Source organism: Opisthocomus hoazin, chromosome 2 (assembly GCF_030867145.1).
Source record: "Opisthocomus hoazin isolate bOpiHoa1 chromosome 2, bOpiHoa1.hap1, whole genome shotgun sequence".
Classification (NCBI taxonomy): Eukaryota; Metazoa; Chordata; class Aves; order Opisthocomiformes; family Opisthocomidae; genus Opisthocomus; species Opisthocomus hoazin.
The window spans coordinates 115,501,382-115,528,649 of NC_134415.1; the positions used below are offsets into that span (position 1 = coordinate 115,501,382).

Consider the following 27,268-nt stretch of genomic DNA (forward strand, 5'->3'; position numbering starts at 1 on the left):
GAGTTTGTAGGGACGGTGGCACTCAGCATCTCCTCCTCAGGGCATGCCCATGGTGGATGGCCTCTGGAGGGCTGGCACTCGGGCGGGTCTGTCCCTCTCACACCTGACTGCGAATTCGGTGTTGCCACGGGCTGTTTCTTACTGCGCGTTGTCTAATTTCAGCCCAGGAAAGCCGCTTTCTCAGCTGAGTGCTCACTGTATTGCCATGATACGAATCAGCAGAGATAACCCAGGAGTTTTATAACAACAGTGCATTTACTGAGTGCATTTTGTTGTCCAGTGAACCCAGAACCTGGCAGATAATTGCTATGAGAAATAGTTTTAACTCTTTGACTCCCTTGTAAGACCAGGGTGGGGTTGATAACTTTATCTCTCCCAGTTTTGGACCAAGCACAATTGCGATGGCTATCTCGGCAAGTCAAAACCACAGGCGTCTGTTCCAAACCAGTGGGTAATTGCTTTGTGCAAAGCCATTCATGAACTAATTTTTTCCTCCAGGAAGATGAAGTTTGTTTATTCAATTCCATTTCAAAGCAATGCCATATCTTACCCGAGACTGTAGCAAAAATGTGTGCACAACTCAGTTCTTTCTGACCTGCCCGTATCTTTGTTTTTGTTTTGAGAATATAATTTGGAGTATTTTTTTTCCACATTGCTTCTGAATCTGTCTAGCCTGGTATTTTCCAAACCTGTGGTTTCCTTCCTACTCTCCCTTATATTCCGTTATTAAATGTTCCAACCCATTGAAAATACCCAAGGTGTACATTTAAGCAACTTTGGCACAGCACGAGGCTTCTGTTGGGTTAACAGGCAATGGGTGCTCCAGCACACCAAGGAAAAACGACAAACGGGCTTCTTCCCACGGGCTGATGTTCGGGGCGGAGAGCAAGACAGGTGAGAGGTGTGACAGCTGAATATGTACCTTAAAATGGACAGATAAGATAACTGACGCAGTGCTGTACAGAGAAAAGATCTGGGTGGTCTGCAAGTGTGTATTACTGTATTCAGGGTCTGATTCTGTTACATCCAAGCAAAGTAAATATTCCATCGGCACTCATTAGGAGTGGGGTTTTTTTGGTCAATGTCAGTTATCTGCTTATCAGTACTGTTGCCCAGCCTACAGGTTGTCCTGGCTCCGGTGTTCATGGTGTACACGTGGGACCATGCGAGAGGCAGGAAGGAGGTGAGGGGGGAAAGTCTGGTGCGGCTGCAGAGGTGGGGAGGGAGGGAAGGAGCTGGGAGGGTTGGATGGAGCAGGTTCAGTGTTTTCATCCCTCAATAAAGGGACTGATGCAGCCCTCTACGCCATACTGGCCTGCATACTGGGCTGCATCAAGAGAAGTGTGGCCAGCAGGTCAAGGGAGGGGATTCTGTCCCTCTGCTCCGCTCTGGTGAGAGCCCACCTGGAGTCCTGTGTCCAGCTCTGGAGCCCTCAGAACAGGACAGACATGGAGCTGTTGGAGTGGGTCCAGAGGAGGCCACAAAAATGATCCGAGGGATGGAACACCTCTCCTGTGAGGAAAGGCTGAGAGAGCTGGGGCTGTTCAGCATGGAGAAGAGAAGGCTCCAGGAAGACCTTATTGCGACCTTTCGGTACTTAAAGGAGGCCTATAGGAAAGATGGGGAAAATCATTTTAGCAAGGCCTGTGATGATAGGACAAGGAGCAATGGCTTTAAACTAAGGGAGGGTAGACAGACTGGATCTAAGGAAGAAATTCTTCACCATGAGGGTAGTGAGGCACTGGCACAGGTTGCCCAGAGAAGTAGTGGAGACCCCATCCCTGGAAACATTCAAGGCCAGGTTGGACAGGGCTCTGAGCAACCTGGTCTAGTTGCAGATGTCCCTTCTCATTGCAGGGGGGTTGGGCTAGATGACCTCTAAAGGTCCCTTCCCACCCAAAGCATTCTATGATTCTATCATACGAAAGGAGCTGAACGGTAAATGGGGCTGAGAAGTAGCATGGTGTCGAGATGGCATTGCAAAGTGTCAGTGCAGCTTCTTGACGTTCCTTTTTCAGCAAAAGGTGTTCTCGGCGGGCAAGTCTGGCTCTGCACCTTTGGTGGGGGAGCTGAGAACCCTGTCCCGGGCTTGCCACGGGCTTTTTTATCTGAATGGCGCCGGTCACAGTGGGCCTGTGGGCAGCCCAGCCTTCCCCTTCCCACCAACATCGTGGGAACTGCAGTGGGGCAGCCACATCCTGTGGGAGACCTCCGGCAGCCTTCAGCGAGGTCCCAGGCAGATAGGACTTTCTTCTTTTTGGCCTTCAGCAGGGCTTGGGAGGAGGGTTATTTAAAGCCCTTGTCTTTCTGTGGAGTATAGGAAGTAGGAAGCGCTTCCTCCCCTGTAGATCTCTATCCAAAGCTTTTGTCCGCTTCTCTACAGTCCCACCCTGCTTGGAGTGGCTCCAAAACCCAGCATGCTGGGGCAGCGCACCGTTGTTCAGCGGGGTCATCCTCAGCTGCGGCTCCTCTCCCTTTCCAGAACAGAAGGTTTCGGCACCAAAATGTGGAAGAGTGCTTTCCTGGGCTGGGCTGTGGGCTATACAAACGTCCATCTGTCCACCCTGCCCCACCACCGCTCCCACGGTTGGAAATGTTGGTGTTGCAGAGAGGAAATACAGGGGTTGACCTTCCTCTAAGAGCCTGGTTGATGCTTGCTGCTGCGTTTTAGTTGTGAAACTTAAGGAAGGTCTCAAAATAAGTCTGACAAGTCATGATCTCTGCGATAGGGTGTCAAGAAGCTAAAAAAAAAAAAAAGACAACCACAAGAATGTGAGGGCCTGAAATGCTTTTAAGGTACTGCCTACTCTCTTCAGAGCACGGGGTTGAAAAGTGGGACCATTTCTGTTGTGCTGGGTGTATCGCAGGGAGTCCAGCAGCAGGATCGTTCCTGTGATTGCAGAGGGGAGAGCGAAGAGACTGAACGGGAGGATCTACCTGGTGCCTCTATGGTCCAGACTACCTTCAGCTGAGCAGGTAAAGCTTCACCTTCCCCTAGCAGAAGCCTCTTCCCTGATGCCACTGCGACTCCAAGCATCTAGATCAGTTTTGGAGCTGAATTCCCTGACCCTGGCGGTGCTATGTTCCCTGGCCTTCCCTTTTCAACACATGTACTGCCATCAAAAGGCTTCGAGGAGAAGGGAAGTGGCCTCACCGTCTTTGCGTGCTGAAAGATGGTGTCTGCACACCCAGGAGAAGGCTTCGCTTCAGAAACTTTCAGTTAGTGCACCATCCTCCACCAGCGTAGCCCTCCTTTTAACCACCGCCGTGTCCTGTAAACACTTCGTTCCTGTTCCTATCAAGAGGAAAAAATAAATGATAAATTATTGTGTTGATGGTACGCAAATGTTGCGCTTACGGAAAGGTCTTGTTGACACGGTTTCTCACACAGGATACCTTCTCCTTGTGCAGAAAAGTTGCTGAAAATTTCCAGGAAAATAGATCCGTCATCCTTGGGGAAGGGAGAGTAAAAAAAAACGACAGCCTGGTGGCAAGCATGGATCTTGGTTTGTAAAAGATGCAGAAGTTAGTGAAAGTGTTTGATTTAGTAGGATTTTCTGTAGCCCTGTTAGAAGCAGAGCTGACTAGTAGTTGCTAGGAGGTGTAGCTTAGGGTCTCTTCAGAGAGTAATAAATGAAAAAATCAAACAGTGGCCTCCAAAAGTGGCCGGACCCACAAGAGGTTATCTGCCCATGGCCTGATATGGTATTACCTTACTTATGTGCTTTTTTTTTTTCTCCTTTACTAAAACAAAGTTCATGAAGATAGTGCCACCTGAAAGAGAGAGACCTTAAGGTGGTATCAGGAGCAGGTTTTCTCCCTTGTCCCTTTCTCCCCCCATGACTGTCCACCTTCAACGTAGCCGTTGAGAGAAAGCGCTTGTTTCCTGTTTTTCCAGTCAAGACCTTCACCAGTGCGGCACCGCGGCAGTGGGACAGGATGTGCCCCACGTGTGGTCTCAGGTGGAGGTCAGGTCTTCTCATCCCATGCCTACTGGGGTGCTTCCTGCTTCGAAACCATCACCTCGCCTTCCTGTTACCGTACCCAGTCAGGGAGGAAAATATACCCATTTGGCCACTGCTGGCATCACTTAGATATGGATATAAAATGCAGCGTGATTTGATTTCCCGTTTGCTGTCTTACCCAGCCTGCTGACAGAGACTCAGCTCCAGGCAGCCCTCACCCGCAGCGCGCGGAAAGGCACATTTGGTGTGGGTACTGCTGGGGATGGAGCCCCGTGGTGGAGGTTAATGAAGAAAGTGGTGTCTTGAGCGCAGACTGCATGGTTTGCTGGCGAGATGATTTGCATTTGAGTGTTGAACGCTGTGCAGAAATGCCAGAGGAGAGAAAGGATTTTCATAGGGCTATTCTTGGTGCTCCTAGAAATGTCATTATGGGTCCGGGTCAGGGGGTCTTCAGCTGTCTTCTCTGATATGGAGCACCCGCTTTCTCTGAGGCAGACAGTTCTATTGCTCTTCTGCATAATTTATAGTGAACCCACTTAAAAGCAAATCATACTGTTGAGTGTTCAGAATTAATGAAAGTTGCAACTGCTTAGCATGTGGCTGGGACTGGAGGTGTCCTGCCGTGCTGTGTCATCAGTCTCTGCTTGCCTTGGGCTCAGCTGCTGAGAGAGTCCAGCAAGCGCAGTCCCTGGCAGCTCAGCGAAGAGCTGTTGCCCATTTTTGTACAGAGTTTAGAATCATGGAATCAATCGTTTGGGTTGGAGGAGGCTGTTAAGATCATCGAGACCAACCGTTAACCTAACACTGTCAATTCCACCACTAAACCATGTCCCTAAGCTCCGCATCTACAAGTTTTTTGAACACCTCCAGAGGTGGTGCCACAACCACTTCCCAGGGCAGCCTGTTCCAAAGCTTTACAACCCTTTCAGTGGAAAAATTTTTCCTAATATCCAATCTAAACTTCCCCTGACGCAACTTGAGGCCATTTCCCCTTGTCCTGGTGCCTGTTACTTGGGAGAAGAGACCAACACCCACCTAGCTACAACCTCCTTTCAGGTAGTTGCGGAGACCGATAAGGTCTCCCCTCAGCCTCGTCTTCTCTAGGTTAAATAACCCCAGTTCCCTCAGCTGCTCCTCACAAGACTTGTTCTCCAGACCCCTCACCAGCCTCGTTGCCCTGCTGTGGACATGCTCCAGCACCTCAATGTCTTTCTTGTAGTGAGGGGCCCAAAACTGAACACAGTACTCCAGGTGCAGCCTCACCAGTGCCGCGTACAGGGCCACGATCACCTCCCTACTCCTGCTGGCCACACTATTCCTGATACAAGCCAGGATGCCATTGGCCTTCTTGGCCACCTGGGCACACTGCTGGCTCATGTTCAGCCAGCTGTCGACCAACACCCCAAGGTCCTTTTCTGACAGGCAGCTTTCCAGCCACTGCTCCCCAAGCCTGTAGCGTTGTGTGGGGTTGTTGTGACCCAAGTGCAGGACTTGGCACTTGGCCTTATTGAACCTCATGCAGTTTGCCTTGACCCATCAATCCAGCCTGTCCAGATCCCCCTGCAGAGCTTTCTTACCCCCGAGCAGATCGACAGTTTGCCCAACTTGTTCATTTGCAGACTTACTGAGGGAGCACTCAATCCCCTGATCCAGATCACTGATAAAGATGTTAAAGAAGACTGGCCCTAATACTTAGCCCTGTGGAACACCACTCATGACCGGCCACCAGCTGGATTTAACTCCGTTCACCACCACTCTTTGAGCTCAACCATCCAGCCAGTTTTTTACCTAGCGAGGTGTACACCCATCCAAGCCATGAGTAGTCAGTTTCTCCAGGAGGATGCTGTGGGAAACAGTGTCAAAGGCTTTGCTGAAGTCTAGACAGACAACATCCACAGCCTTTCCATCATCCCCTAAGTGGGTCACCTTGTCCTAGAAGGAGAACAGGTTAGTCAAGCTCGACCTGCCTTCATAAACCCATGCTGACTGGGCCTGATCACCTGGTTGTCCTGTGTATGCCATGTGATGGCACTCAAGATGATGTGCTCCCTAACCTTCCCCAGCACCAAGGTCAGGCTGACAGGCCTGTAGTTCCCTAGATCCTCCTTATGGCCCTTCTTGTAGATGGACATCACGTTAGCTAACTTCCAGTCAACTGGGACCTCCCCAGTTAGCCAGGACTGCTGATAGATGGTGAAAAGTGCCTTTTGTAGGAACTAGTCACAAAGTAATACGTCTCCTGTTTTCTGGAGATCTCCCATTTTTAATGATGGGAACTGAAGTAAGAGGTGAGAGGGGATATTGCTTGTATCACAGCATCATGCATGGCCAGAGTGACTGTTTGTCATATCACCGCTGATCAAGCAAGGATGCCCTCCTCGTCTCTGCAGTGGGTATAGAAAATGGCACTTTGTGTTCAGGATCCACCTAACAGGAATGCTGACGCCCCACTCATCCCTGCAACCGTGGCGTCTGGAGTTCACACCACTGAGGCACTTGCCTTGGGTGAATGTTGGTGTGTGCCCTTGCACATGTGGCCTTGCACATGTGTGGGGACACACCAGCCGCGGCGTGCCTTGGCGTGGGCAGACCTTGCCATCCCGGGAGAACAGCAGGACGTTGCCCCAGGTGGGTGTCCGTGTTCTGGCCTAGATTTTGCTGTAATTCAATACAGGGTGTTTGGCGTTGCGTTTTCAAGGCACGAAGGCTTGTGGTTGCCCTGATTAACCTAAGCACAAACATCACGTTCCTCGTGTGATGCTCTTGTCCAAGATGTGTACTGGGGACATGGCTTTCCCACGCATGACAGTAGTGTCTGCAGTTTCAACTCCTTGATTTTAAAAATAAATTTAAAAAAATCCCTGTGAGGCTGGTACAGTCACCAAGACTTGAGTAATATCCTCAGCTAGCACAGGGCTGGGGCTGACTCCTACCAGCAGAAGATTGGGTTGCCGGCCGCCTGAATTGCTGCATCCAGCGGAACCGAGTTCCTTCCTTACGGGTGGGATGCTGTTCTCGTGTAGTTACTTTACAGAGTTTTTATTTAACAGAGGTTTTGTACCGCTGCAAGAAAATAAAAAGCTAAACTCTACATTTGCTTTTAGATTTTTACTGCAGCATTTTTTTCATTCAATAAACAGGAAAATAAAGGTGTGAAGCAATTAGATTACTGTCATAAGCAGTTGCCACTGAAGGGGAAAGAGAACAGTGTTTTGAGAAGAATTTTCGTTTAGTGATGTGTATGTTACAAGGAAGTTAACAAGTGGCTTTAGTGCTATTTTGAGGTGATGATCTGTGTTAATAAATACTCGTTTAAAAAGCTGGATTAATAAACAAACGGCTGCATCTATATTAGATTTGAGATTTTTGGAACCAAAAATTGAGTAGTAGTAGAAGTAGCTGTGTATTTGGTGGATGAAAATGTTAGTGACAGTCTTTCTCTTTTCTTCCTCTTTTGGTAGACTTTTTATTTTCAGTGTTTCAGTGTTTTTAATTAAAAGCATCTAAATAAATGTTGGTTGAATTTTTGCTAAAGGTAGCTAGTTGGCGTATCTCCAAAATCATACTTTTCACCATCTTTTTCCAAAGTATACCTCTGCTAAATAATGCTTTTTTGAAAAAAAAAAAAAAAAAAAAAAAAGCTCCTTTCCGCTCTTCGAAAACCAGCCCAGTTCTGCTCTGTTCCTTGTTTCAAACCAGTTACCCTGAAATCGCTTTGATTTCTCCAGACCCTGTGCCTCAGCACAGTACCTGCAGCTGGGGAAGGGAAGGATGTCAGAGCTTCTTTTTTAGTGTTTTGTTTTTTTTTTTCATTTACGCATCACTAGCAGTGAGGATGGTCTTGCAGACCAGCCTCTGAGGGCTGATTATCGTCTGTCACTGTCTCTTTAGCAAGTGTCGTTGTCCCCAAACTCTCCATCTTCTGCATGTGGATGGCTCTGATGCTATGGGGTTTGCTCAGGTGCAGGTATCTGGCTGCTGATACTGCCATATTTTGGCTAATTCTTCAGAAATTTAATCCAGCTTCCTTTCTCCTAGGGCTGTGATTATCCTGTAGAGACGACAGCTATGTAGAAAGTGGGAAGACAACCTGTATTTGTCCCTCAAATCACCACATACGCATCCCTTAATGCAAGCAAGCGAGACTTTTCAGAAGTCAGCGTGCCATTGATAAATCCTTGAATGCTTTAGAGACGTTATGAAGGTGGCTTTGCACACCGGGAGAGGAAAAGAGAGTGGCATATTGCGTATCAGCTGGCGGAGCAGATCGGAGTGTCTCCTCGACGGGCAGCGCCGGCGATGCGTGGCTGCCCCTGCCACCGACCCCCTGCCCCGAGAGGCTGTGGTAGGGAAGCTGGCTGGGGACGGCTGTGGGGAACGGGGGGGACGCTGGATGTGACTCACCTTTGTCAATTAAATAAAAGCATCGGATGAATCTTCTAACATCCAGTGACAAGACAGCCCAAACCATGCTAATTCAGTGGGTTTAATTATATTAAAAATATAATGCCCTGTGCTGATTTTTATCCCTCTTATAAACTGTGAGGCTGCAAAGTTCTCTCTGGTTTCCTGGTTCACATCAGACACTTTTCCCTGTCCCACAGGCCTGCACTTACAGAGCTTTATTTATAATTAGATATCACAATGGTATCTTCAATGAACACGATCTGGGTTTTTCAACGCAGCCTTCCCCGAAAAAGACTTTGTATGCTAGGACATTGTGCTGGCATGCTTTCCTTGCTCTGTAGTATTGTGTAAACAAACTATAATTTTTTTCTTAAGCCTTGCCAACTTTGCATAGTGTCTGAGGACAAAATAAGGCTGGCTGCTTCTCCCTTGGTTTTGTTCAGAAAAAAAAAAGGAAAGGACAAAGGGAGGAGACGAGGAAAATCCACTCATGATTTTCTTTTCCTGTCTGCAATCACAAGCTGCATTGCTGCCCAATCTGCTCCCACCCAAATTAACCCAATTTCCTAATATACTCAGAATATTTCTGTGCTTTTCTTACTGCGTTGGGAATATTTGCCCTTTGCAGTAATGAGCTCTCCTCCCTGAGCTGGAGAAGATTACAGAGAGCTCCCCAAGGAACTGCCACTTTTCAGGTCCCAACGCAGGTCTGGGTTTTTCCTCATTAGCCACAATTTGTGAATGTTTGGGGGGCATTTTGTGGTTCTTTTGTTTCTTTTCAGTGAGTTTCTAACCGTGTCCTCGCTGGCAAACCCTCACCTCCTGGCGGTGGGGGTCAGTGTCGGCGGGCGCAGCGGGTACCGGCGTGCCCCGGCTCCTCGCAGTGCCTGCAGCGGCTGGGAAGATGCTGCCGCTGTTGTCTGCAAACGCTCTGCACCGCAGACCGATGGTGTGAATGTAAAATGGTTCTCGGGTTAGTGAGTTGATGCTCGGTGTCAGAGAGTAGCTGGTTTTTCCCTGCAAATCAGCGATATAATCCCAAGTAAAGTGACTTCAACAGACAGGAGCAATCCAGAGATCTATAAGTGAATTTGTTAGGTTTCAGCCCTTGCAGCTGACTCCGTGAAATTAATGTGCCAGCCTGGAAATATTCCTCTCACATAGCTATTTGCAGGCTTGGAGCCTCAGTGATTACATCTTTCTTTGGCGAGCTAGGGGTAGGTGGTTATCTATGGTGGGTTTTCATTCCAGACATGGGATTGGTTTTTCAAGACCATGCAGTCCCTGAGTAGATGTGTGTGGATAAACTTACAAAACGCAGTGGCTCGAGGTCCATTACCAATTCACGGCGCCTTGTGAAAGGGGATTCATGTACATACCCGAGTTGTTGCTGCGTTTTCTGAAACTGAAAATGTGGGTGATAGAGGTGGCGATCCTTCCCCTTTGCCCACTTTTTTTTAAGAAGCTTCTGAAAAGGATTAAACTTGCAAATAAGTGGCAAGTAAGCAATGTTACGTATTTAAGTAAAAGCATGATTAGGCATTGAAAGTGAAAAAGTTGAAAAGCCCCTTTATGTATTTTGCACAGTTTGTTCTTTGCTTGTCAGGTTTCGTTTCTCTCTCTGCTCCCCCGAAGGCAGCGGAGGAAGGAGCTTCAGCTCTCCTGACAGCAGCCTTGCGCGTCTCGAACCCCGCAGCCTTCCTGCCGGGCTTGAATTTTTCGCAGCCTCACTGACTGAGGGTTCTCTTTCGTCTTGCTGCCCCTATTATTAACTTTTCAAGAGGCGAAGGTATTTCTTCTTGCACTTCAAACTTTATCAAAAGGCGGCGTCAGCTTTGGCCGTGAGTCTGCAGCCCGGCAAGGCGGAGCGGGTGCTGCGGTAGCTGGTACGCGAGTGAGTGTCGGCGCTGCTTTCGCCGCGGGGCAGGAAAGAAGTTCACACGGCTTTACCAGGCAGGACCAGATGTCTATAGCAACGTATTTGTATATCCTGTGCCTTTCCTATTGCAATGCTCGTTGCTTAGGATACTGGCATTAAAACAATGTAACGAAATCTGCTCTTTACTCCAGAGCTCATTATCTGTCCCAGGCCCGTGTAATTGCACATTTCCCCTCACAGTTCAGTCAGACCCGCTGACCGGCCCTGAGCAAAGCACAGTCCAGAGGATGTCATTACAATCCCTATTTGCTACTGATCTTTTCTTACTGCTAGGTATTTGTTGCTAGCTGGAGTGCCTGAGAACCCGTCTCCCTCTTGCAGCTTGGCCCACAAGAGCTGGAGTCTGCTTAAATACATCTCTGCATCAGCTGAGTTGGTGAGCACTGGTGCTACCGGAGCCCAAAACACTTTTTCCCAAGGGTGTGTTCCTGAAGTGTGGCAGCACAGATCTTCAGTGACTGAGGCTTTTATTTGGTCTGCCTGTGTTTTTTTTGTGAGGTTTTCTCTTTAATACAAGGATCAATCTTTAAAAAATGCAGCCTCAGAACAAGGCACTACAGTTGCTGAATTGCCCTGGGGGAGCAAGACCTCCTCATGGCTCTCGTCTTCACCTGGCTCTAGGAAAAAGGATGTTTGAGGCCATTTCATAGAATGGTTGAGGTTGGCAGGGGCTGCTTGAAATCATCCGGTCTGTCCTCCCTGCTCAGGCAGGGTCAGCTAGAGCAGATATCCCAGGACTGTGTCCGGTTGGATTTTCAGTATTTCCAAGGATGGAGACTTCATAGTTTCTCTGGGCAACCTATGCCAGTGTTTGACTATCATCGCAGTGAAACAGCGTTTCCAAGCAAAGCCTTTCTTAACATGATGCTCACAGGGTCCCTGTGGCCTAAATCCTTTTGTCTCTCCTTCTGCACCCCAAGGCAGTGATGGATCTGATGCTTTAGGTGTTTTAATTAAAAAAAAAAATCTTCCACCCCTGTGGGAATGGTTCTTGCATGTCAGCCCAACTTAGAGCAGTGTTTGCTGCCTGGCTGATGCTGTTCATTTGCTTTGGGCTCCTGCAGTCCCAGAGGCACTGTGCTACAGCTTCAGGACCGTAATGGATTGCGGACATGCTTGTTCTGTTTTATAAGTGAGCGCTGCAAGAGAAATGGTGACAGATTTCCCCCTGCAAAGCAGATAGCTCTGATGATATAAAGAGTATTTATTCCTTTCCTCTGCGCACTGTCTTTCTCTGCTGGAGAGCCCCTCTGTCCTACAGACAGGCATTTCATCAATTTTCCTCTTTTTATTAACATTAAGTCAGTATCCAAGGGGGTTTGCACAAGCGAGTGCAGCTCTAAGGAGTCCTTCCTCTTGCAGCCATAACTGATGCACTAAGAGGACCCCCTCAGGAGTTCAGTTCAAGGGGGTTTTGCCTTCAGAAGGTTTGCAGTGAAAAAGCTGGGTTGGTGTTCTCGTTTGGCCTGGGTAAATGCCAGATGCCCACCAAAACTGCTCTATCACTCCCCCTCCTCAGCTGGACAGGGGAGAGAAAATATGATGAAAGGCTCAAGGGTCGAGATAAGGACAGGGAGAGATCACTCACCAATTACCGTCATGGACAAAACAGACTGAACTTGAGGAGAAAAGGAAAGTTTAATTTATAAAACACCTTCCCCCCCCCCCTCCCTTCTTCCTGGGCTCAACTTCACTCCCGTTTCTCTCCATCCTCCCCCCGAGCGGTGCAGGGGGATGGGGAATGGGGGTAACGGTCAGTTCATCACATGTTGTCTCTGCTGCTCCTTGTCCCTCGGGGGAGGACTCCTCACACTCTGCCCCTGCTCCAGCGTGAGGTCCCTCTCACAGGAGACAGTTCTCCACAAACTTCTCCAATGTGAGTCCTTCCCACGGGCTGCAGCTCTTCACGAACTGCCCCAGCGTGTGTCCCTCCCGCGGGGTGCAGTCCTTCAGGAACAGGCTGCTCCAGCGTGGGTCCCCAAAGGGTCAAAGCCCTGCCAGCAGACCTGCTCCGGCGTGGGCTTCTCTCTCCACGGGTCTGCAGGTCCTGGCAGGAGCCTGCCCCAGTGCGGGCTCCCCACGGGGTCACAGCCTCCTTCAGGCATCCACCTGCTCCAGCGTAGGCTCCCTTCCACGGGCTACAGGTGGAGATCTGCTCCACCATGGACCTCCATGGGCTGCAGGGGCACAGCCTGCCTCACCATGGTCTTCATCACGAGCTGCAAGGGAAGGCTCTCTGCTCTGGTATCTCGAGCACCTCCTCGTCCTCCTTCTTCACTGACATTGGTGTCTGCAGAGTTGTTTTTCTCACTCCATCTCACTCCTCTCTCTAACTGCCATCTCACCGCAGGTTTTTTTTTCTTCCACGTCTTAAATCTGTTATCACAGAGGCGCTACCACCGTCACTGATGGGCTCGGCCTTGGCCAGCGGTGGGTCCGTCTTAGAGCCGGCTGGCACTGGCTTTATCAAATATGGGGGAAGCTTCTGGCAGCTTCTCACAAAAGCCACCCCTGTAGCCCTCCGCTACCAAAACCTTGCCACACAAACCCACAACAGCTGAGCTCTGGCTTTCTGGGTTGTGTGCTCAGAGGACGCTCCTTCCCACGGTAACTGGTGGTTGACGGAGAGTTCGTGCAGACGCAGGATGCACGGCGCTTTGTTACAAGTATTTCCAATACCTCAGTGCGTGGATGCTGACAACCCATCCATCTATTGGTAACAGCACAGAATTGCTACTTTAGCTGTTTCAGAGTTAGCTGTGGTTACTCACCAAGTGCTCCGTAACTGCTGTGCGTCTTGGCCTCGGTAAAAGGGCTTTTTTCTCATTGCTAGGCTTTTGCTATGACATTATTGCTGATTTTTGGTGAGCCCGGAAGGACAGAAGGTATATTCAGGTAGGAGTTCTCTGGTATCTTGGTTTCTAACCTGGTTGGGTGTAGCTTATTGCAGGCAGGCAGCAGCGCTGCATGATTTTAATAAAAATTTTGGTGTGAAACTGGAACAAAAATGCATCTGCATTTCTCCCGTCTTTGAGCCTTGCGTGACTGAGCATCGCTTTCGTGAGCAATGATATACTTGTGAAGTCTGCGGGTCCGCAGTTATGCTTCCAAGCTTTTCCTTGTCTGATCACCTCAAGGATATTCCTGTGATTATTTGTGTTACTGCCATGACCGCGCTGGATGCTTGGAGGGCTCTTTGCTCATCAGGCTAAGCAGGGACAGACCTTACTGCCATGTGTGGGGCATCGCTTCCCTGGGTTTCACCCTGGCGCGGTGGGAAATGAGGGACAGGCAGGCTGTGCCGGAGTTAGGTCTCTGCTGACTGCCTGGGGCAATGCTGGGAGCGAGGAGGTCTCTCCTCCCTTGCCTTATAAACCCACTGCAGCGAGTGCTTTGGCTGGTACAGGCTCATCAAAAAAACACCCCACAGCCCTAATCACAGGAGTGACCTGAGCATCCTGGACCCGCTCCCTGGGATTTCCATTAGCAGCCATCCTCTGAGTGGTCTTGTGGCTAAATCAGCCGCTGAGCCTCTGGAAAGTGATTTGATGAAAGCCTTTTTTAGCAATTGAATGAAATGTCAGTTGGATACCAGCAGCACGGCTTGCTGTCGTGATTAATGAGGTATTTAGGCATTTCATTTTGGAGGAGCTACCTGCAACACAATTCACATTGAAGCTGGTTCTTTTAGATGGGCTTTAATAAATTGATGCTAATGTTCATTATTTAATTGTTCATAACAAATTGGTTACAACAACTGCAGGGTTACATTTGGGTTGAACACATTATGAAGCCTTTCGGAAAGCTCATGTGCAAAAAAGGGGTTGTGTTCAGAGCACTGCACATTACTTTTCTAATATAAAACAATGTAAAAGAGGAGGAAGGGTTGAAATAACCTGTATTTGTTGAATGCAAAAGCTACTTCAATATAAAGCGTTTGAAGCTGATATTAAATGAGCATCCGTCCAAATAACGGGATATATCTTACAGCTAGTAGAAGTAGTGATATCTAATAAGAGGAGTCAACGTCTTACCTCTCTGTTGTCTCGGGGCCTCTTTCTTTAAGGGAGCAGGAATAATAAAGGTATTATAGGAACAAGAAGAAATTACATTAAACCTTTTCAAGCCTCTTTTAACTGCTAGTTGGAAGTTTTACAGTCCCTTAACCCTGGGCATGATTAAAGCTGAGGTCATTTCTGCTTAAAGCCCAGCTCCTGCATTGAGCGGGCTCTGCTGCTCCTCCTGCCCCTCTCCCAGGGAAGTCTGAGACAGCAGCTGGTGAGGCAGGGACTGCTCCTGGGCCGGGACGGCCGCTCTGACAAAGCACCCAGCCATCGTCAGGTGAAGGGGTTCGCTGAAGGATGGAACCTGAAGGCACCTCCTCGCCCAGGGACAGAAACAGAGTGTTACGATTTCTACTCTTAAAAAAAGGACCACGGTCGATCTGTTATTTGCTCCAAGCCGCTGTTTTCTGCAGATTGACTGCAGCGGAGTAGAATATTGTGTTTTCTGCCCTCGGCACTGCGAAGATGTATGTCTGGAGCAGAGGAGATTCAAAGATGCACAGACAGCAGGAGCAGTGGGGAGTTAGTGGTTTAACTGGAGGGCAGCACCGTGCTCTCCTAGGGGTGATGCTGGCAGGGACCGCGAGCTGCAGCATCTCTGCGTGCTGGGAGCAAGCAGGGGTGTATCAGGGTCCCAGAGAAAACTCTGCAATAGAATGGACAAAAATAAAGCTTTGGAGCTGAAACACTGGCGGCATTTCTAGAGAACAGAAGTGCTAATGATAACACAGCTTTCTGTGAGGCCCGATGCATTGAACTAATGAGCAGCTGGCTGGTTTTTGTCTCTGAGCATTAAGCCACAGAGCAGGGTGTGGATTTTTCACATTGCTGAGGCGACGCGGAGACAAAGTGGAATACAAATAAAAAGAGCTTAAATTCAGCTGTTGAAAATCTCTCTGCTGTAGAGCAACTTATTTTTTGCTGACCTTTAACTTTTTTTTTTTTTTTTTTAGGTTCTTATGCATGCCTGGGATTTTTACTCTCTGGGAAGTGCTTAGCCCCTGTTATATTTTTCCTGGTCTGTGCACGCTTCGCTGCTCAGCTCGTGCAGTTTCCGCAGTAGCTGCGCGGTGTTGGGCTGTTGCTGACCAGCCTTCTGCACCGGCTGTGAGCGAGCCTGACAGGGGCACGGCCGGCAGAGAAGTGTCCTTTGTGCTGGACTGGTGACAGGGGTTTGGATGTGACTCTGGGCAAAGCTTGTGAATAAACCTCTTGAGTCTGGGGGAGGAGATGCAGCTCAACTTCTTGCTTGGCAGCTGGGTTTGGTATTGCTGGGAAGCCATGGAGGGCTGAAAGGGAGGAAAGCCAAAAAATACATCATGATGTCTTTTTTTCCTGCTGCTTCCTAAGTGCGGACGGACAGTCTTTTGTTTTGTTGAAGGAACTTTCCTGTCACTGGGCGGTCTCACCTGCGCAGTCACCGGGGTGTCACGGGCACTGTCAAAGGAGGGGGCAAACCCAGCCCCCACCTGAAATCCTGGTAAAATCACAGAATCACAGAATGGTTGGGGTTGGAAGGGACCTCTGTGGGTCATCTAGTCCAACCCTCCTGAAAATCCTGAGGTTGAAGTGCCCTTTTGCCTACATTGGGGAATATTGAACTCACTGAATAAGCTTATATAAAAGTATAAAACCCAGTAAACATGGATGAGGTTGCTTTGCCAATCATTTTGCTTTGAAAAGCCCTTTTCTCTGCTTGTCCAGGGAGGCAGAGGGTCGCGGTCTGCTGGGAAGGATGAAGTCCCTTGTGCCAGTGCCGCTGTCACGACAGGAGGGAGGAGATGCTCCATAAGCCAAGGGCTTTCAAAGAGCATCTGGACAATGCTCACGCGGCTGGCACAGAGCCACCTGCCCTTCCTGTCCCTTTTCCATAGATGGATTTTACTTTTCATTGCCGCTGCTGTCCCTTTCCGCTCAGTCGTCGCAGCAGATCAGCCTCTTGGGGGTGGGTCAAGAGTTGGGATCCAGACCTGGGCATCACAAGCCGTGTCGTAGAGGAGTGGGATTGTAGCAGAGAAATAGAATAATGAGGATTATTATTTCCCAGATAGTAAGGATTAGTAATAAGGGTTAATATTTCTGAAACAGTCCCTTCCAAACTGCCTTTGCTTGTCCTTCTGTGGCATATGAGTAACTGAGAAGAGCCTAGAGGATATGAAAAGAGGCCAGATGAAATGAGATATTTTCCTGGTGATTTATAGCATCCTGTTTCTCCTCTCGCCCCCCTGCCCTGTGCAGTGTCTGCGTTTCCCACAGGGCTCTGCCTGCCCCCAGCCCCTCTCCACCGAGTGGGGCCGGAGCTCAGGCAGATGCTCTCTCTCTTTGCAGCCGCTGAACCCGGATCCAGGAGAGGATGGGGAAGCAGAACAGCAAGCTGCGCCCCGAGGTGCTCCAGGACCTGCGCGAGAACACCGAGTTCACAGACCACGAGCTGCAGGAGTGGTACAAGGGCTTCCTAAAAGATTGCCCAACGGGCCATTTGACTGTGGAAGAGTTCAAAAAAATATACGCAAATTTTTTCCCCTATGGCGACGCGTCGAAGTTTGCGGAGCATGTCTTCCGCACCTTCGACACCAACGGTGACGGGACGATTGACTTTAGGGAATTCATCATCGCCCTGAGCGTCACCTCTCGGGGCAAGCTGGAACAGAAGCTGAAGTGGGCATTTAGTATGTATGACCTGGACGGCAACGGGTACATCAGCCGCGGGGAAATGCTGGAAATAGTGCAGGTGAGGCGTTGTCTCTGATTTGTATTTTATTCATGTTGCTGTACCTCTGTGCCCCGAGACAGCAGGAGATGAGGGGTGTGCCGAGCTGGGTCCCTCCTGCCCCAGGGTGGTCCCTGAGAGGACGGTAGGGCCGTGATGGGACCCATGAGGTGCACATGAGGAGAGAGCCCGAGAGATGAACAGGGTGCTGCGCAACCGGCCCGTGGCTGAGATCTTGCAGCTCTCCCTGGGGATTCCTTAGGGCAGTGTTGATGGGGTCGAAAAACCCTAAATGCAAATTTTACTGACCTGATTAATCTCAGAATTAATACTGCGAAACTTCAAATCTGAGTCAACGCGATCTATGAGTGAAAGGCTGTAGCATGTCTTGGTCTCCCGAAGGCTGTACTGGGGGTGGTGGGAGGAGTGGGTGTGTGTGGGGCAGAGTCCCCTGTGCCCTCACTCCATGGGCCGGCCGGGGCTCGGCCTCGGCAGTGGGCTGCTTGCCACCCACTCTGCAGCTGAGATGGGTCTCCAGCGTGCTGCGAGCGGCACTGGGAAGCATGGAAGGCATCCAGGCAGTGCCCCGGCGGCTGGTCATCATGGCTGAGCAGGGATGAGATAGGAGGAGGGCTAGGACTTTAGATTAGATATTAGGAAGAAATTCTTCGCCATGAGGGTGGTGAAACACTGGAACAGGTTGCCCAGAGAAGCTGTGGATGACCCCTCCCTGGAAGTGTTCAAGGCCAGGTTGGATGGAGCTCTGAGCAACCTGGTCTAGTGGAAGGTGTCTTTGCTCATGGCGGGGGGGTTGGAACCAGATGATCTTTAAGGTTCCTTCCAGCCCAAACCATTCTATGATTCTATGATTCTATGGCTGCGGATGTCCTGAAGAAGTCTCGTCTTTATTCGCATTCTTGTAAGTCTGAAGATGCATTTCCTTACCCTTCCACAAAGAAAAACAGCCCCCATATATTCATATTCACCTGTAATCCATACAACACCCCACATGCATACACATAACCGAGTGCATGTTGCGAGCCAGCCAAAGAGGTGATGGCTTAGCCCAGTTGCAGAAAAGAGAATTACACACCATGGCCTCTGGTATTTTGGCTTGTACATTAATCTGGACCCTGACTTTCAGTTAACTGACCCAGCGGTGCGGGAGCTTGTTTTGAAGTGCGAATGAATAGAGGCAAGAAAAATAAAAAAAGCTGCAGTCAGAAATGCCTATTTGTTTTGGCTTATAAAGTCCCGCAGCTGCCTGCCAGGGTCAGCTGTTGATCTTTATTGCTACAGGCTTAAAATTCTGTTTCTCAGTCCTGATGCTTTATTGCTTGGGTTGTGTTTTTCCTATATCTGTTTTTCTTTTTTTTTTTAAATACTCAGGCAATCTACAAAATGGTTTCGTCAGTAATGAAAATGCCAGAAGATGAATCCACTCCTGAGAAGCGAACAGACAAGATCTTCAGACAGATGGACACAAACAACGATGGTAGGATCTCCACCAGCACTCCTTCATAGGCTCTGGAAATACAGGTTTTCTAGCCCAGCACGGTCGAAGCAGATGATGGTATTTGAGGGGGTGGGGTAGAGGGCAGGGATGTCCCCACCGGTGCCTTTGGTCTCTGCCTGGCCTCGGTGAGCATCTCTGGTCCATAATGAACAGGGTGAATAAGTGGGCAGCGAGTGGGAGAGTTTTCCTGCTGGGAGGACAAAAGGATGGGAGGGGAGCAGTTCTTGCTCGACATTTCGTGGGTAAATCCCCTTGTGCAAAGGCTCCTCTGAAACTCCGCTGAGTCCGACGTCTGTGGGTTATTTTCTCTGGGGGTAGCACGAGCTAGGCACAAGGTTTAGCTCCCATCGCCCTTGACGGGGTTGCAGTCCTGGGCTTGTCACCAGTAGTGCGGCGCGGGGATGCGGTTGGGTGCCTGAAAGCAAAAATTCCCCTGGGTCCATAATACTTATTTTCTGTGCGTGTTTGTGGGGTGGGTACGTATACGCGTGGTCACACGCGGGCCTGCAGTGTTTTCTGCGTTGCAGCGTGCGCGTCAGGGGGGTGTAACAGCTCCCGAGCCAACTACGGGGCCACTTGATAAATTGTCTGCAGCGTACCCGTCACGACCGCTCCACCTGAGCTAGCTCATTTCCTCCAGCTCGGAAAACACAGGCAGAACTGAGAAATTTCCCCTGCCCATCAGCCTGCCGACGTGTTTCCTCTCGTCCCAGTCGAGGTGGAGCTTTCCCTGGGAATTACCCTGGCAGCGGGCAAGGTGGCAGCTGCTCGTGTTGAAATCAGGAGCTGTATCCTACTGGTGTGCTCCAGAAGCAAAGATCTGGGAGATATGGAGACCTGGAAAAATGTGATCTTATGTATAAAAAGGTTTTTATATTAGAGAATTTTATGGCTGTGTTTTGGCATCTGCTGCTGTAGCCCCTGGGGCAAATCCCTGGCCTTGGTGAAGTTCTTGAGTGTTTTACCTTTGACTTCATCAAAACTAGACCTTCATCCCCTGACTTCACACGTGGAGGGCCCTAAAATAAGATGATTAAAGTATTTTTTGTTCTGCAGAAAGTAGCGGTGCGTGCAGGTGTGTGACAAAGTAGTGGTCACAAAATCTGCTATACGCATCCTCCATCAGTTGCGTTTTGTTGCTGAAATAAAGTCCTCCTATTCCTGGTAAAATTCCAGCCCTGCAAGCCGTGCAGTGCCAGGCAATAAGGTCTGCGTGCGGGGAAATGCGCGTGCTCGTGGCGGCTGGAAATGTTTTTTTTTCCCGTCTGACTGTTGGACATCTCAGATGGATTTTTTGATTTGTGCTTGCAGTATTGCAGGGAGAGGGAAAAGCTAATAAATGTCCTGATAGTTTGGAGTACTCTATTTCAGGGTGTTGTGTGAGGGTGGGGCTAGGTTGTGCTGGGAGCACGAGGTGGATGGGAGATCAGCAGGCACAGCATCGGGGACGCAGCAGGTGCTGGTGTCCTCCTGTTCATAGGGAGAACTCTTTCGTTTCTCGTTAATATTGCTACAGCTCATTTCTGCCGTGGTTGTGGGTGCTGGAGCAGGAGACCACTGGTGATAAAAGGCAAGGCAGACACTGCTGCCAGGCTCCCGATGGCATTTGTTCAGGGGACTGGTCCTGAGCTTGGGAAACAGCTGCCAGGCGGCTGGGCCACCCCAGGATGAGGTCTGGGAGACCAGATGGGATCTTCCCTCCTTGCCGTGCCGTGCCGTGCTGTGCCGTGCTGTGCCATGGGACTATTGGAGCCAGGGGATGCCAGGGCAGTTGCTCCTCGTGGTCGCTCCTCCAGAGATCACCTTTGCAGCCTGTCACAGGGTCCATCCAAGTCAGCGCCTCTGTCCCCAACCGAAGGTGTATAAACCAGAAACGCTCAGGAGCAGCACGTGGCAATGGGTGGCTCCTCCAGGGCTGGCTTTTCTTGCTGCCCTGTGAAATTGGTCCTGTTCCTGTGCACCCAGCAGGACACAGCAAGCGGCTTGTAGAACCATGGAATCGCAGCACAGTTTGGGGTGGAAGGGGCCTGTAAGGGGCATCCAGTCCAACCGCCCTGCTGTGAGCAGGGACACCTACCACTAGGTCCAGTTGCCCTGAACCCCATCCAGCCTGACCTTGTAGGTGCAGGAGAAGCCATGACTGCTCAGCCCTACATGTCACAACACAAACAAGGGGGCAAACTGGGGGACATCTGGGATACTTAGGTTTAAAACGTCGTAGTAATAGAAGCATCGTTTTCAAAGCGTACATGTGTTCAGGTACCACACCTTGTGTTCGTGTGTTGTCGAACTTGTGTAGTCTGGTTCTGGGCAAAAAACTGCCAAATGATATTGGAACAGTTGTTTTTATATTTGGCACTGTCTCTTTAAATAAAAAAATAACAATTATTATGCTAGATTGTTTTACAGAAGGAAAATGCATCTGGGCTTAAGGGCTTGAGTGGGATTTGGCTGCTGTGCATTGCACTAAATTCCCCTCGATGCCTTTGCGATAGATTAAATATACATATGTTGCTTCAGTGAGGAGGGTTTTTTTAAGCTGCAGCGATGGTGGCAGCAGCAACTGACTTTTCAAACACTTATTTCCATTTTGTTTTTCCTCCCTTTCAGGTAAACTGTCACTGGAAGAGTTCATCAAAGGTGCCAAGAGCGATCCCTCCATCGTGCGGTTGTTACAGTGCGACCCCAGTAGCGCGAGCCAATTCTGATCAAAGCGGACAGTGTGCACAGAGAACCTCGGCTTGTGTCCTCCAAGCTTTGCTCGCAAACGGATGCCTTCTCAACCACCCCTCCACACCTCGCGGAGAAGATCCCATTGCCAGATCGTGTGTGTGCGCGTGCGTGTCCGAGCGAACCAGCCCTCGCTCCCCTCACTAACACCAGTGCAGCTCTCCTTCGGCAGCTCCGTTTCGGCTTCCCTGTAATGTTACGATTCACTCTACACTTTTTAAACGTTAATCGGAAGGTGTGTTTACATGCAGCTACGAGAGAGTTCAGATTGCTGGTGAGATACAACTTCGCTTAGTCCGTAAGAAAGGTGATGTCCTAGTAGTTCCCGAGAAGATGCTAGGTAGGACTTTTACCCGACATAGCAGATGGTTGATAATTTATTTTGCTTCAGAAATTACTGTGTAAGAAAAAAATAATTAAAATGTGGACTGAATGGAGTAGCGAGTTCAAAAAAAAAAAAAGAAGGAAAAAAGAAAAAAAAAAGCCGCTTTCCTGGGCATGGTTCCAATTTTCTTTTTGAGGAAAATTGCTTGCACTTATCTAATGGTCTTTACTTTCTTTTAATATATATATAAATTATATATATATGGTGAAGTAGAATTTTAAATATTTAGGTCATCTATTTAAGGCATAAAATAGAATTCGAGCTTTGTTTCTTCTAGTCGTCTGTGATTTATTCAAATCTTGGAGATTGTTTTTTTGTGATATTTATGCATTAGCAAATTGCTGTTTCAAAAGAAATGCATGACTAGCAGTTTGTGGATATTTCACTCTGTTTAATTCCTGAATGCAAATATTCGTTCATTTTTACTGTCAATCGTTCTGATGTTTCTGTATTAACAAAAGACCTGAAAGGAGTTCGTCCTGGTTTTGTATTTCTCAGTGGAGTCCTGCTTTCTGGTGGTTGCTGCGTTAAATGGCTTTTGGGTGCCCCAAGGTGACGTGACTCGCACTGCTGTTCTCGACTTGGCTACACCTCCTCCCTTTTGCTGTCGATATGTTAATAGTCTTGTGCATTCCAGTGTTATTTAATATCTGCCTAATGCCAAGAAATATTAATTGAAATAAAAGACTACTTTTCTTGTCACCGCCTGTCTTGGCCTAATGCATGCAGTGAGTTCCTGGCGTCGCGTATCTGGGGGAAGGACGAGGCTGGCTCCCTGCCCGACGTGGCCCCGTCTTGTCTGAGACACCTTGCCTTGCAAGTACGCGGGGTTTTTTGGGAGCCCGCTGTCACGTCTGGGTGAACGCGGTGATGTTTGTGCCTGTGGGATCCTGCTCCATCCCAGCTGGGTCCTGGGTAAAGGCAGTTCCTTTGTGAAGACCGCAGGAAGGTGACAGCTCGGGTTCTGCTGGATGCGGAGCAGCTCGAGGCGCCGAAGGGAAAGCTGCCGGCCCCGCTGGCTGGGATGCTGCGACCACGAATTTAAAAAATAAAAGTATCTTCGTCCTGTTGGGTAGCAGGTACATGCTGCTGGAATAACGTTTGGCATCAGTGGCACAGAAAGTAGTTTTCCCCGTGTTCACTGAGTCTGCAGATAGCTGATTAAGCAAAACAAAGTATCGACAAATGATTTGGCCTGAGGTTAACGTTAAGCATGTAATTAAGGGATTTCTGCTGTGTAGAATGACCTACTAGTGGTTAGATGTTAATAATTCAATATTAAAAAAAAAAAAGAGAGAGGTGGTTGCAATATCCAAATGGAAATGTGTTGTTAGGTTGGACTCGGTCTACAATACAGGCTCGTGTCAGTGCTGCTAAACAGAAAAGTGTGGGGTTTTTTTTTCATAGAAATTCAAATCTGAGCTATTAAATCAACTGTCCTTTCAACGGCAACATTCTGCTGATGAGCGCAGCCCTGAAAGGGGAGTTAATCAGAAGCCTGCCTGCTTTCCCTGGGCGAGCCCAGCAAAAAAAGCAAAGTGTTGCCAAAAAAAAAATAAATCTAATTCCGTGGTTGCTTGTAGCCTGTCTCCAGCCTCCGTGTGTTGGTGCTGCTGGCTGGCTGCCAGAAGATGCTGTGGTGCTAAAGATGCTGCAGATGTTCTTAGGCTGACGGCTCTGCTTGCGCGGGCTGGGCAGCGGTTGTTTCGACGCAGAAGGTTTAGACGCACATCGGCCACCGAGGGCTTCGGCATCTCTGCGCTCGGGAGAACGTGCAGAAATACCGCTGACCTTGTCGCGGGGCGGTGCCTCCGAGAGGGACCACAGCGTTTGGATCGCGTTTGTGCGATCTTAGAATGAGTCAGGCATGTTTTTAGTCAAGCATTGCACAAGATCCTTTCCTTAGGTACCAAGGATGTAAAATGGTTTTGCTGTAGCGTTCATAAATGCGACAGTTCTTCTTGTCATCATTCTTCTGCTCTTGTAAGTGGGACATTTGTCACCTTCTCCACCTTTACGTGACGTCTCCCCTCTTCTGGTTTCCACTTCTGTCTGTAGTGAATAGCAAGTTAAAGTAGCTGTTTAACAAAGCCCAAACTCTTCTCATTTGAAAAGAAAAAAATCTCCTTACAAAAGCTCATTTTGACCTTGTTTTTGCAGAAACAAAATGAAAGAGTTGGAATTTCAGTGTTCAAAAAATTCCCATTTCTTTACTGTCCTAGTTTTTGCTCTGGAATGTGCCGAGGTATCTGACGGAGCTTGCTTGCCTGCCGCGGGCTGACGAGCCCCTGCGCAGCCCCGTGCCGACACTGGGGTTGTGTCCTGCTTCCCCCAGCCCGAGTTTTTCCGCCTTTCTCTTTGCCTCTTCAAACTTTCCAGTCCCAGGTTTGATTTTTTTATTCTGTCCCCCACTGCTTGCCCAGTTTTGAGGAGATTCTTCTTTTCGGGGCAGGGTGGGTCGGTTCAGTTTTGGACTAGGGCTGGCGCAGGGTGTGTGAGCAAGGCGCTCCCAGCTTGCCGTTTGGAAAGCGAGCGAGGAAGGTGCCCAGGGAAGGTGATCGCGCACGGCATCCCAAGGGGACCGCAGGCGATGCTCTGAAGCCTGAGCAGGCTGAGCTTTTCAAAGGTGGCTTCTGATACAGGAAACCTGTTGATTACAGGCCAGCTAAGTACTGGAGAGGGCTTTATCTGCTGCTGCCAAGCAGCCCTCTTAAGAAAATCAGACCTGCTTCGGAGGCTGACGTTCTGCATCCGCAGTCACTGGGTGACTTTGAACATCTTGGCTGTGCTCTGAAGAGCTCCTCTGAGGACGTGTCTGCGTCCCTGGCTGGTGATGAGGACTAGGAGGGGAGGGCAATTTCCAGGCTTGTCCTCCAGGATTTGTCGTGTGAGAGGTGATCCAGGCGGAGTTCAAAACCGACGGAGAAATCAGTGAAAAGCTCGCAGGCCTTTACTGCTCGTCGGGCTCTGGGGCTGTCTTTCGGGGAGGGACCGGTGCGTAGGGGGGTTCATCACTTGCTAAGTGATGTCCACGTGATTAGTAGAAAACTTAACTTGTTAAGTGACTTTGGTGTTTTGACGAATTGTGTGCTTAATCAATAATAGAATCTAACTTAGCAAAAGTGTAGTTTAGCACAAAAAACCATGAGCAGGTCTGTTTTTACCTTGCTTTAATAAGCTGTGTCATTTTTTTCTCGCTACGGAGATATCTAGCACTCTAAAAGCTCTGGCTAATTACTACATAAATTCGGGCTTTTCTGTATGAATTGCAGGTCCTATTAAGCTCATTCAGAATTATGTCATTGCCTTTCAAATTAAGTTAGTGCCTGTCTGGTTGCAGCTTAACTCCAGCCTGAGTGGCGGAGGTGCTTGGATTCGGTCTTGTGTTTCTCTGTTGCCAGGTTTGCATTAGCCCTTTGTTTTTAAATAAAGCCCTTTGCAACATATTTTTAGCACTAGGCTCTGAGTAATGAACTCCTGCGAAGAACAACGCGAGCATTTGTGCAGCCACCGGGCAGATGGTCTCCATGGATAGTCCCCGATCCATTATGCACGGCACCCTCTATTAATATTTAAAGGTTGGGAACAGCCATCGACTTTAATGGTCCAGTGGGCAGACTGGCATTCTGAGATCCCCAGGCTGCATGATGGCAGATACATTGCTGGTGAACCCGATAATTGCTGTTGTCTCTTTTGGGAGGGGAGCAGTTTCATCGGAAAAGAAGGAAACGGGAGGAAACCACGAGAGCAGAGCATCTCTCTGTGTAGAAGCTTTGGAGATGTGCCTGCATCGCCAGGAGCTGTGTGCCTGGAAGCGGACCTTGCCTGTTGCCCATCTCTATCAATGCGGTGGTTTGGATGCGGACACGCTTCTGAACGCTCCCTCGTGGTCGGTGTGGTTCAAGTGCGGGCAGTACATCACCAGAGGGTGGGGTTCATCTCAGACTGGTGGCCATACCTGACAAGTTAGAAACCACTGAGCACTGAGGGAGGTAGCAGATGTCACGGCAGAGCCCTTCTCGATCAGCTACCAAAGGTCTTGGGAGCCTGGGGAGGTCCCTGATGACTGGAAGCTAGCTGATGTTACTCCAATCTAGAAAAAGGGCATGAAGGAAGACTAGGGAACTACAGGCCTGATAGTCTAACCTCAGTTCTTGGAAAAATTGTGGAGAAGATTATACTGTGTAGTATTGAAAGGCGTTTAAAGAATATGCAATCATCAGGCACAGTCAACATGGGCTCACAAAGGGAAAGTCGTGTTTAACTAATTTGATCTCCTTCTATGATAAGGTCACCTACCTGGTGGATGAAGGGAAAGTGGTGGATGTCATTTTTCTGCATTATAACAAGGCTTTTGACGCTGTCCCTCACAGCATCCTCCTGAACAAGTTGTCCAGCTGTGGGAAGAGAGGGTTTGCAGCATGCTGTGTGAAGAACTGGCTGAAGGGCAGGACTCAAAGGGTTGTAGTGGATGGGGCTACATCTGGCAGGCAGCCAGTCACCAGCAGTGTTCCTCAGGGTTCCGTTCTAGGGCCAGTTCTGTTCAATAGATTTATCAACGATCTGGATGCAGGAGCTGAATGCACGATTAGCAAGTTTGCTGATGATACCAAACTGGGAGGTGCTGTTGACTCTCTTGAGGGACAAGAGGCCTAGAAGAAGGATCTAGACAGATTGGAGCATTGGTTAATGATTAATGGGATGAAATTTAAGAAGTCAAATGCTGGATCCTGAACCTAGGATGGAGTAATGCCAGGCACAAGTATAAATTGGGAGAGGAGTGGCCGGAGAACAGCCCTGTAGAAAGGGGTCTCGGGGTGCCGGTCAACCGCAGGCTCCACAGCAGCCAGCCTCGTGCCCTGGCAGCCAAGAGAGCAAACCACACCCCGGGGTGCATCAAACACAGCATGACCACATGATCTGAAGAGGTGATTATCCTGCTGTATTCAGCGCTAGTGTGGCCTCACCTTGAGTACTATGTGCACTTGTGGGCCCCACAGTTTAAGAAGGATGTGAAGGTCCTTGAGTGCATCAGAAGGAGGACATCACAGCTGGTGAAAGGCTGGAAGACATGTCCTGTGAGGAGCAGCTAAAGGCTTTGGGTTTCTCTTGTTTGGAGAAAAGGAGGCTGAGGGGTGACCTCATTGCTCTCCACAGCTTCCTGAGGAGGGGACATGGGGAGGGAGGTGCTGAGCTCTTCCCCCTGGTATCCAGTGATAGGACACGTGGGAATGGTTCAAAGCTGTGCCAGGGGAGGTTTGGACTGGACATTAGGATACATTTCTTTACAAAGAGAGTGGTCAAACACTGGAACAGGCTTCCTAAAGAGGTGGTCAATGTCCCAAGCCTGTCAGTGCTTAAGAGGCGTTTGGACAACGCACTTGCTTTAACTTTTGATCAGCCCTGAAGCAGTCTGGCAGTTGGGCTAGATGATCATTGTAGGTCTCTTCCAACTGACATTATTCTATTCTATTCTATTCTATTCTATTCTATTCTATTCTATTCTATTCTATTCTATTCTATTCTATTCACTGGCCGGAAGGAGGAGGTGA

General features: G+C 49.1%; 1 protein-coding gene across 4 annotated transcripts in view; it reads left to right on the forward strand.

Annotated features, from left to right (window-relative positions):
• HPCAL1 (hippocalcin like 1) overlaps positions 1-22,418 on the forward strand; it is an 82,918-nt gene extending 60,500 nt beyond the window's left edge. For all 4 annotated transcript variants that reach the window (XM_075414831.1, XM_075414830.1, XM_075414829.1 and 1 more), the window contains 3 exons: positions 16,704-17,106; positions 18,475-18,580; positions 21,212-22,418. In XM_075414831.1, the coding sequence (XP_075270946.1) occupies positions 16,729-17,106; positions 18,475-18,580; positions 21,212-21,309 (582 nt within the window). In that variant the 5' untranslated portion in view covers positions 16,704-16,728 and the 3' untranslated portion in view covers positions 21,310-22,418. The remainder of the gene's footprint in view (positions 1-16,703; positions 17,107-18,474; positions 18,581-21,211) is intronic.
• The last annotated feature ends 4,850 nt before the right edge of the window (positions 22,419-27,268 follow it).